The following is a 12,088-nucleotide window of genomic DNA, read 5'->3' on the forward strand; positions in this document are numbered from 1 at the left end:
ACAGAGAACAACGAAAAGATTTTTTTACTGTGGTATTTCTATAATAAGTTTCTTAAGTTTTTCTGTGCTATTTTTTCTCCAAAAGAAAGGAATGAATGTATATCTATAATTATAATTATTCAGATGTAAGATATTTATTTATTTATCTATCTACCTAAACACATAAAGATACATGTATATTTTTATTATTATCTAACTATAATTGTACAAAGGTATTTATGACAGCATATGTGGACATATGTGTATATCTGAAATGATGATCTTATTCTTAATGATTTCTATAACCCTTTTTTTGGAACTATAATTTTAAGGAGTTTTACTCTATAAACTGTTCAGCATAGCAGCTTTCAAATTTTAAAATATAAAAAGTGATTGTTAGATAAGAGATATGAAAGAACCTTAGAGATTCTGGTATGAGATTCTGGCTCTAAATAAAATCAATGTGAGTTATTTGCACAATGGTATTATCTTAAAGAGCTTTCCCCAAACTTTGCTTTCTAGCCCAGTGAATGTATTCATTTAGGATTTTGCAATATGTCTACTTGTTCAGACATTGCATGGATATGAAGATAAAAATGTGCATTCTCTGTTCCATTTTTTTCTCATTTTCTGTACTCATGTTTCCTTTTCTCTGGTTGCATTCTAACTTATTTAATCACCTTTTCTGATATCAAGATTCTAGCCCTCCATTTTATTCACTAATTCTTCCTTTCCTTTGCACTATCCTTTCCCCTTTCTAAAAGCTTATGAGATTTTTTTTTTTAATCTTACGAAAAAGTAAGGAAGCCAGAGAAGCCAAATAGAACCAGCAAGGAAAGTGTTTCAATCATGGCATACAGCTAGTGAAAAATCAGGGATTTAGAAGAGGTTGTATGTCTGAAAAACATAAAGCCAGTATTGCTAAATTGTATCTCATGTAGAGGAGAGTACAAGAAACTGGTAAGTGCAAGATTGCAAGGGGGTTTCAAAAAATCATTTTCTATCTGATCCTGGAAATGATTAGGAGCCATTCTAACTGATAAAATAAGAGCATTAAAGGGTCATATTTGCACTTTAGGAACATAACTAGTATCTAAGTGGAAGAAGAGATAAAGAGTGAGACAAACCAGAAAGCCAGTGCAATAGGCCAGTAATGGAATAGTAAGGACCTGTATCAAATGGTGCCTGAGGAGAGAAGGCAGCATTCACATGTAGTGAAGGTACAAATAATGAAATTTGGAAATGGATCCAATATGTGGGATGCATTTAGGTTAGGAGTTGGGAATGATGTTGTGGTTCAGAGCATAGGAAACTAGAAGGATGGTGATGATTTAACATTAATAGAAAATTTTGAAAAATAAGGTTTTGGGAAGTAGCATATAATGAGTTTTGTTTTGGACAGATTGAGTTTAATATGTATGTAGATTGTCCAATTGCAAATTCATTTTTATTTTTAATAGTTCTCTGTGTTATTAATAAACTCTTAACAATAAGGAGTTATTTATAATAAGATTTTTTTATACCCTCTGAAAACTTCTGTTGGTTGTACAAATTCTTTTTATCTGTTTTTCTACAAATGTTTATATAAAACCAAATTTTCTTATTCTGACATATATGTATATATTTTTGCATTCAATAGGCCAGAACCAGTTTTGTGGACAAAGGATGGTGGAGAATTACCAGATCCAGACCGAATGGTTGTGAGTGGTAGGGAGCTAAATATTATTTTCCTAAACAAAACGGATAATGGTACATATCGGTGTGAAGCAACAAACACTATTGGCCAAAGCAGCGCAGAATATGTCCTGATTGTACATGGTAAGTAACCTTTTGAATTATTATTAGTGAAGATATGGAATGGAATTACAAATAATTTGTACTTTATTTGAAGTCCAACTTAATAGTTATCAATAAATAAAAGAAAAATATCAAAAAAGCAATAATTATTTCAGCATTCTTCCTCCCCACCAAAAAAAAAATTAGCTTTTTAAAAATTTTATTAGTTGAATTAATGAGTCATTTGAGGAAATAGTTCTTGTTAAGCATGATGAAAAAGATATTTCCAGTGGATTGTGTGTGCTCATTTCTCCATATTTATTATTTTTTTTTAAAAACTAAGTACATAGTGGAATTAATATCATATTATTGCTGTAGTGATGTCAGAAGCATACCAGTTAATAAAAATAATTTAATTTCTCTTAGAGTTAGATACTCTTCCAAATGTAATCTGAAAATCTATTCTTCCCCGTCAATCTGAGGTAACATTGCATTAAATATAGCAGCCACTAGGAAAATACTAAGGTGAAGAAAATCTTAGTTCTCCCATGCACAAAAACCAATTTCAGTGATTTCCCTCAATATCATTGTACCTACAAAGGGTCATCTCAATCCCCAGAATATTCAAAAGTATTTTATCCATTCTATATAATTCAGCTTCTAGAGAAGTACAATGGATGGAGGTTATTTTGTTTGTTTTCTTGGTAATATGTTTAGGAGAACACTGAACTTGCTAGGATTTGAGTTCTGTTGCCAGCACCTATCAACAGGTCACTTTACCTCTCCAGGTCTCGCTATCCTATCCTATGAGCCTGTGATTCTATAACTAGACTGTAGGTCAAGGTCTTCTACAAAGCTGAGTTTTCACAGAATTAGACCATTCTTTCAAAATTCATAAATTTATTTTAATATAGGTAGGTTTGCACACATATATGATTTTATTGCAGTAAGCATCAAAACTTGAAGAATGTCATGAATAGTGCAAACTCCCATTTCCTGGTTAGTCTTGCATTTTCACTTCTTAATAAGTCTAGAGGGATGAGATTTATATATCTTAAATTTCCAGTTTCCCACATCCCTCAGAAGAATGGTATTAATATGCCATTTAATGTCTCAAGAACAACATTAGTCGATAGAATGGGGTACTAGCGTATCGTTCACTTTGATATTAGCCCACTAGGTATCACAGGACATAGGTAAGACACAATGAGTTATTTGTACCCTTAACTTTTAAATGTTCCTTTTACTTAATAGTCATTGGGGGCTTTGGGGCATGTTATGTAGCATGTCACTGTGCCATGAAAACAATAAGCCACAGAAATATAGAGTTAAAAGGGAACTGACAGGAATACAATATAGTTTTGTGAAAAGTGTGCCATCTATATTTTTTAGAAAGTAATTCAAGTGGAGAAAATGTATATGTTTTTCTAGTGTTTGCAAGCTGGCCAGCAGCATGATTCCCTACATAGTCAAGCTACTTTTAGGTTTGGCATTTGACATATTTCTAATAAATACATTTCTAAGCATTTTGTATGTAGTCATTTTTGGCTTTACTTTTTGCTCCACAATTCATCAAAAGCACCCCATGGATTAATATTATTCATGCTGCTGGAGCAATGCTGTGAAATTCAACAGTAGTTTACCTAGGATTATTGACACAAGTAATGAGACTCATTGAAACACTGAGACCATATTACAATGTGTTTAAAAAAAAATTTCATTTAGGTTCATTGCAAAATAAAGTTTTCCCCTTTGCACACTGAGTATAATGTTTCATTAGACACTAATTGTATAAATATGAAACATGATTCTCTCCTGTTAATGGTTTAGCCATTTCAAACCCACACTACATGCTGAAATTTGAGTGCATTTCAATCTATAATGAATGCTGTATGCATTTTGGAATGGAGTGATAAGTGATCATTTGTGAGAACTTTACCCTTTTTTATCTTTTACATCAAGGTTGCTTTTGCATTAGCTGTGATAATTTAATATACCTCCAGCATGGAGGGTTATTTCATAAACTGATATCCAGTGTCTTTTACTTTCATGTGGTTGCCCAGGCCCTATCGATCCTTAACTTGATAGAGGTCTGTGCACTTTCCTGTAAAACTATCTGTTAGCTAGAACCATTCTGTTGGTGAGGTGTCAATGGAAGTGCATCAAAATGTTATCACATTTAATTGTAACATAGCTGGCATTTTGTGTTACAAATATTGCAGTAAATCCTAATTATGTCTTTGCAAATTCAGCATTACAACCACAGCTCACAATCTGAAACTAATTTAAAATTTGCTACCAGAGAATAACCTTATGAAAATCAGAGCACAAATTCCTACAGCTTGATATTCATTCACCATTATGGAGCTTGAACTTGGTGCAATACCTGGAAGTTCTATGCACAGAACAATATTATTTACTAGTGAATCCAGTAATCCAAAGGTGGATTTAGGAAAATAACCTTCTAATAATAACAGAAGCTAAGGGACTTCGCATCCTTGAATTTTTTGAAGATTCAAATAGTTATTTTTAATTCTTTAAGAAAAAATATTTTATACTACATCATTTTGGCCTTTTCTATTTGTTAGAATCAATGATCAATGTGTATGTTTATGTATTTATATGAGGGAAGAGGAAGGAAATAAGCATTTATAAAGTGACTACTATGTGCTAGGCACTTTTTAAAGTGTGTAACAAAAATTAACTCACTTGATCCTCACCAAAAACCTGAAAAGTAGATACTGTTATTATATCCATTTTACAATTGAGGGAAATGAGGCAAACTAAGATTAAATGACTTTCCCAGGCTGTTAGAGGAAGTTTTGAAACTAGATTTGAACTCTGGTCTTCCTGATTCAAGGGCTGTGCTTTGTCCATTATGCCACATTGTTTCTTTCCTAGTCTGTATTTTTGGAAAATTGTTAATAGAGAAATGGACTGTATAGACTTCTTTCAGGTATCTGGTAGATTAAAGGTTGATAAAGCTATATGCTCAGGTTATTAGCCTTCTGCAGCATGCCAAGATCAATCCAGATCAAAAACACTGTAGCAAATTTTGACTAAATGTAATACATAAAGTTACAATTATTCACTGAATGTTATCCTCAAAATATGCAGAGCTAAACCTGATTAATAAGTAATGATGTACCAAATCAAATTGCCCACAATAAAAATAAGTGAAAAAACACATCAAAATTACAACAAATACTTTGATCAGCATTCTGGAGAGAAAAGAGCATAAAACTAGGATTCTGGGAATCTGGATCTGAATGTTTGGGCTTGGCTGATTAAGATATTTTTGTGATTCATAGTACCTGAATTTCTTTATCTACAAAATATGGGGAAATATGCATGGTGGTTAAATCATTAAACCTGCATTCAGGAAAATATGGGTTCAAATATTGCCTTAGATGCTGTGTCTCTAGGTACGTCACTTCACATCTTGTGCCTCATTTTCTTCATCTTTAAAATAAAAGCATTGGACTCATTGGTTCCTAAAGTCATATTTAACTTTAAATCTATGTGACTAGATGCCTTGAAACTCTAATACATGTGTTCAGTAGGAAAGTTCACAATGCTCACAGAGTAATATCTTGGATAATCTGATTTCTTCAATATGATGTTATGGTCTGGAAGCTTTTGTACAATAAATTTTCCACAGATAAAAAAGACACATCTTCCACAAATAGCATCATAGAAAATATCCCTGATTTCACAAGGACATAAAGTATACAAAGGATAGTGTCATGAAGCCCAATCTTATGTTATTATTTGAAACAATTATATTTGTGACCTAAAGTTTATGTATTTGTTTCTCTGTAACTTGAAGTGAAACCATGACATATTTGCCAGGTACTATGTATACATTATAAAAGGTATGTAAGTGTATGTGTGTATTTTCATGGAGATAGTGAGTATCAAACTCTCTTCCCCACCTAGAAGAGGAATTTATTATAACAAGCCTAGAATCCAGTGAAGAGATAAAAGTAACAATAAATTAGTACTCTAGTAGCAAGTCTAAAGTCTCAGGAAGAATAAGAAATGCTGCATAATAATATCCCAGTAAAAATCACTCTTTCAGAGTCTAGATTTATATGATTCTAACATTCTTCTTAACTGGGCAAATAATTTACATTTTCAACTTGAATTATTAACTTGAAAATTAATTATAAACATGAAAAGTGTATTGAAATAGAGCTGTTAAGGCAGTATTTTGCCTCATCCATTCAAATTATTAAAATAAATTACAAATAAGAACATTGGAATTGTGATATGTGAGCAAAATCTTGCCTGTTCCCTAATAAAAATCTCATTGAGTTTATCTTTCAATACTTGTGCAATTGATTCTCTTAAAAATTGTTATATGGAAGGGAAAATAAGGCATATAAATCAGTGATTGTTGGTATATTCCTGTGCCATTCTGGGATATTATTAATAAAATCCAAGATTAATAAAATCCAAGATTTCTAATATAGAATATTTGTTCTCTTTAGTGTCATTTCTAGAAGCATATCCTATGTTGTAATATTGGTTATGACTCTATTGTCTTTTTTATTTTGTTTTTTATTAATTTTTATAATTATAACATTTTCTTTGACAGTAGATATACATAGGTAATTTTTTTTTTACATTATCCCTTGTACTCCCATCTGTTCCGAGACTCTATTGTCTTTAGTAGACCACAAAATAATTGTTGCTTGGGAAATCTTTTCAGATCTTTTTCATTTTTTTTCTTATTTTTATCCTTCCATTTGAATTTCAAATGCCCTTAGGATGACTGTTTAATTGGTTATCACTAAAATTTCCTTAAATTGGTTTTTCTCTTCAGTGCTTCTGTTTTATGTAGTGATACTTTTCACACTCTTATGTCATGCTCTTCTGTAAGAATTTTAGAAATGGATTCATATTCTAAGGTCATGTTGAATTTAGCTGCCCTTTCTTTTCCATGGATAAATAAGAAAGTATTTACTAAGGAACCTTTTAAAGGACATTTTCTAAATATGTGATCCCATCTAACATATTGTATCATAGACTAAAATTATGCTGTTTACTACATGACCAAGACACCCTCTCAAAAATTATAAATAGAGAAAAACATTATTGGAAATAATATACATAACAGTAATATCACAGAGCCATCCAGGTACCAAAATCTTTGTTTTATTATAACATTTTGTTATTTTTTTCTCAGATTTCCTATCTTTACTACAACCTCTTTTTTAATCATTATCTTTCCTTGCAGAAAGTATAATTATGTTCTACTTATTGTCATTTTTCCCCAGGTCAGTAAGATAGAAAATTTTCTTAATGAGTTTTATTTTGTTATCCTACCAATCTAGACAAATCTATCAGTCATAAAATTGTCCATTACTAAAAATGTAATTGTATGAGAATTTTGTACACATTTCAACCATACAGAATTTTTCTTGGTATCTTTGAATGAGTGTCTCTGAATGCAGTTATGACAATGATATATTTTTTTCCTCTCAGAGGAATGAATACTATTGTTTTCCTTCTTGAGGATAACTTTAATCAGTAGAGAAGATTAGTAGCAGTCTACATGTCCATGCCAGTAATATAAATAGTAGCATCAGATAAGACACTGGTTTGAGTTTTTATTTTTTAATTGTAGGGAAGAATGTGGTTGTTAGAAAAGTTGGTGTATTTTGGTCTAGTGAAGGCAGCAAGCAATTAAGTGTGTCTCTCCAGTTTTACAGAATCAATACAGCTGCTACTTTCATTTCTCTCGGTTTTTATTGTTAATAATAAATGTCAAGAAAATACCCTAAAACAGAAAGGTGTACATGAAGAGATTACAGACTGCAGTACAAAGTCAGGTTTCCATTGCTTGTTCAGACATATATCTCTTTCAGACACTAGGATATAAATGCAGGTCTACTTCCTGGGTGCTGCTGCTACATTTCACATGACTCACTTGCCATGAAAGACAGACAGACTGGGTCACAGAAGCTGTCCTTTCTTTCAATTTAGTAAGAATTTCTATTTTATTTTGAGTTCCTTTCCACTTTCTCTTATAAGAATTCAAATAGAAAGCCCAGTACTTGGAGATAATTGAGTTGTACCATCAATAAAGCATATTACTTGAAATCTTTATGGGTATATGCAGCAATTGAAAATTGGTAACAATTGTGAGAGGAAATTAGTAATGCTTTTGAAATGAAGTCCTATCTAATAAACTTTCAAAGTAGTCCTCAAAATTAGTAGTTTAGCAACTTACAAGATGGGGAATGTGATGATAATATATGAATTTCTAATCTAACACATTAAGTTTGAATTCCTCAAAAGTTAAAGTATGCATTCCAGACTTATTAATGTTTTAAATGTTAACAAGAGTTCTCAACTTAAATAGAAATGAGAAATGCTTTTCTGTGTTTGCTAATTCTTCTGTGGTTAGACTAAGTAATTAATATTCTCTCTTGTGATTTATATGTGACTACTATAACTATCCTGAAATGAAATATAAGAAACATAGTGAAATCTAACATTTTTAATTGCTCAATTATACTATCTGATAGAGATAATTATTATTCTTGTATAATAAAATGGAACAAAGGTATACTTTTTCTTTTGTTCATAACAATGGAGAGACTAGATTGTAAATATGGAGAAAATCAATAAAACATAAAAAAGAATTTGACTATAAAATCTTTCACTTTATATGAAAACAGAGGTGGGAAAATATGAAATGCAGTATGTTTTTTTAAGGAGAACAATCCTCTCCAATATAGATTAACAAAAAAGTATTGCAATAGAGAAGTATTATAGTTTCTCTTATGATAAGCTGAGATTTTTCAGACAATAAACTGCTTGAGCAAATCTTAAAATTGTCTTCTCTTTCATTACTTAAGACAAAACATTTCATTTATGGACATGACTAAGTGGAGAATTGTACTGCCTACAGGAAAATCATATCCTCTGACAGAATGAATATTCCATTGGGTTCAGAAAAAAAGGAAACAAAATTGTATAAAATTGGTGAAGCCAGGAGCACTACATTCAGCATTGTGCATATTTAAAAACTAACACCTAAATTGAAGCTTAATTCCATCTTTTTGGTTTGAGATGAAAACAACACTGATAAGTTAAGCTAACTACCAGTTGCCACAGCACAAATTCAGTTAAAAGAGATTGCCAGGATGCCCTTGCTTCTCTAGTACCTACATAAATTGATATGGATATTGAAGGACAAGTCCCCTCTGCTATTTTTGAAAGATGAGGAGAGACATGTTACTTAATATTTTCAACATTTTTAATTTTTAACTTTGACTTCATGAACATTTCAAATAATTCCTATTCAGTTAGCAGGCAATAAAGATAAAAGTGTTAACACATAAGCAATATACTTCTTTCTTTTACGGACTTGTCAAGATTTTTTTTTGGCATTTGGTCAGGTAATGCTGTGTGGGCCTTTCTGCCTTTTGTGTACAGCAGTCATTATGGTGCAAATAATAAGATCATGAAAAAATACCAGCATTGTATAGTAGCCCTATAGAAAAGAAAATTAAGATTTTCTTGGTTTTAGAACTAGAAGTTCATGATAGTTTTCATTTAAGAATTTCTCAGTATTTAATATGTTTATTTTTTTTTTTTTGGCACAAATCTTTTATAATTCACATTTAAGTGGAAGAAATTATAGCAAGTGGTAGATTTAAAATAGAACAAAAAAAAATGTTCTTTGACTTTCTAAGGTAAAAATAATCCTTCTCAGACTGGAAAATCTCCAAAAGGTCAAAAGTAGCAGAATTTTTCAGTCCCCAAGATATTTTGTAGATGCTCTTGGTGAAAATGAATAAAGGTTAGGTTGTATGTATTTGGATCACTATGATGTGAAGCCATTTGTCTGGGTCCTCAACATATATAATTAATTAAATGCTGATGACAATCTTTTTTATTTAAAAATTGTGTTTTTTATATTTGAATGATTATGTTTACATAGAAAGGTTTTGTGGACGGTTGGTGCGATACTAAGATTTTGGCTATTTAATACTTGAAAATTTTGAATTAATTTTATATTTGCAAACTAAAAATAACAATTCAAAAATTTTAAATTCATTTAGATGCCATTTAAGCAACAAGCATGATTTATACACAAAGATTCTTTATAATTATATAAATTGGTTGGACTGTTTGTTTCAAAAGCAGTTTTTCATTTTCAAAGTATTTAATTTTGTAAGTGGAATAAGTATAAATACTAAGTGGCAGAAATGGGTATTTAAAAAAGATTTTAATACATTTTTATTTCCTGGATGAGGATAGATTTCAGAAAAGAGATTAAGGCATCATAGTAGTTATTAATTTTCAACTGTTACCTAAGTCATAACAACAGTTTTACGTTGCTTACTATTGAGAGAAAAATGAAACATAACAGGAAGTTGAAAATTTTTCTTTTTTCATTATGAGTCAAAAAATTATTAGCAAAAATCATTAGCAAGCACCTAGGATACAGACAAAAATTAAATGGGACAAATATACATTTCGTCTCATGTCATGTATATTTACTAACTTCATTCAATTTCTTATAAATTTATAAATAGGTATTTATAATAATAATGGAACATGAGATCTTAGAGGTAAGAACAGTTTCGTTCTTGTCTTTGTGTTTCTAGCATCTAGCATATGATAAGTAATTGAAATTTCCTGAATAAATGGATGAATTATATAGCATGATTTATACTTAGATTAAGTTTAAATCATGGGAGGGGGCCCACCTTTAATTGTCCTGATCTATATCTTGTCACTGGATCCAGATGTCTCTGGATGAGAGATTAAGATTGGTGAATTTGCACAGACTTGCTTCACTTAAAGTCAACTCACTTGAAAATCAAGACATCATTTTCCTCATGTCATTGGTCCTCTTCAAGAATAAAGGACAAAAACAAGACAAATTTTTATCTATATCATATTATTTTGTCCCACAAAGAAGGAATTGCAAATATAATTCCTCTAGTTAAATCAGTTGTTCAAGGTCATTAACCAAAATTCGTAGAGCTTATGATTTGCCCCAATCTACAAGGAGAATCAATATATGAACCCTAGTCTTTAGAAATAAAACCCAGTAATTTCCATTATATAATCCTTTGCTTCTCAGATTACTAAGGGCATCTTGCAATCATTAGTTACAATTATGAAAAACATCCTAACTGTCTCCCTTTCCCTCCTCTCCCTTTCTTATTCTCTCCCTCTATCCCTCACCCTATCTGTCTGTCTCTCTTTGTCTCTGTCTCTGCCTCTATTTTTTTCTCTATACACACATATGTGTGTAATTTCTGGTTCAACTTCAATTTTTTTAATCATTGGATTGAATTAAACCCATTATGAAACTCTAGGGGTTAAAGGAAAGCATGTTTACATGTGCCTTTCTACCATGTGGTAACTATTTTCCTTAATTACCTGTCCCCCTTCAGTAAACCAGTGCAACATATACTTCAGTGTCTCTGGGGAAGAACTCTATTCTATTTCTAGAACCTATATTAGCCTGAATGAACCAGAAAATAATTTGTGAAAAATAAAACTTTCACATGAAAAACAGGCTAACAAGTTAGAAAGTGCCATACATCACATGGACAGCAAACAGCATACCTTTCACCTAAGTTCTTGTTACAAAACAAACAAAAATCAAGAAGCAGCAAATGCAGGCCAGTTTATTGCACACAGTTCATGTATTAACTGATTTTATTTTGACAAAGATATGTAAAATCTGTTGTGCTCATAAGGTTCAAGGAAAAATAAGACTTATTTCTATCTTGATATATTTTCCAATAGAAAATGAGAGAGAGAGAGAGAGAGAGAGAGAGAGAGAGAGAGAGAGAGAGAGAGAGAGAGAGAGAGAGAGAGAGAGAGAGAGAGAGAGAGAGGAAGAGGGAATGGGGAAAGAAGAGAAAGGAAGGAAAAGAAAAAAGAAAGGAAGGAAAGTACAGAATTATGCTGAGTTCTGACAGCATAAATATAAGAAAGCAAGTATCTATTTTCAAGGAGATTACATTCCAAAAGGAAAGAATAATATAAAGGGGAGCTAAAAGCATGCAGAAAGGTGGGAAGAGGGGACAAAGCTATTGTTGAGGAGGCTGAGCAATCTGGAGAATGAACTTAACTAAAAATTAAGTAAGCAAGACTCATGAAATATCAATCCCAGGCAGGACTTACTAATCAGAAAAAGTACACTCAGTATAGATGGATCTTGAAGTGGGCAAGGCTGCTGCTGAGGAGGTAAAATGGTCCAGAGAATGTATTTGACTGGATATGAAGTGGTATCATTGGGTCATAAAATCATAAGATCATCATAAAATGATGATCTGAACCAGGAATTAAGATT

General features: G+C 31.4%; 1 protein-coding gene across 3 annotated transcripts in view; it reads left to right on the plus strand.

Annotated features, from left to right (window-relative positions):
• The window catches only part of CADM2 (cell adhesion molecule 2), a 1,499,715-nt gene that overhangs the window by 1,373,980 nt on the left and 113,647 nt on the right, over positions 1 to 12,088 (plus strand). For all 3 annotated transcript variants that reach the window (XM_074299789.1, XM_074299790.1, XM_074299791.1), the window contains one exon: positions 1,619 to 1,797. In XM_074299789.1, the coding sequence (XP_074155890.1) occupies positions 1,619 to 1,797 (179 nt within the window). The remainder of the gene's footprint in view (positions 1 to 1,618; positions 1,798 to 12,088) is intronic.

This window comes from Sminthopsis crassicaudata, chromosome 3 (genome assembly GCF_048593235.1).
Source record: "Sminthopsis crassicaudata isolate SCR6 chromosome 3, ASM4859323v1, whole genome shotgun sequence".
In the NCBI taxonomy this organism is placed as follows: domain Eukaryota; kingdom Metazoa; phylum Chordata; class Mammalia; order Dasyuromorphia; family Dasyuridae; genus Sminthopsis; species Sminthopsis crassicaudata.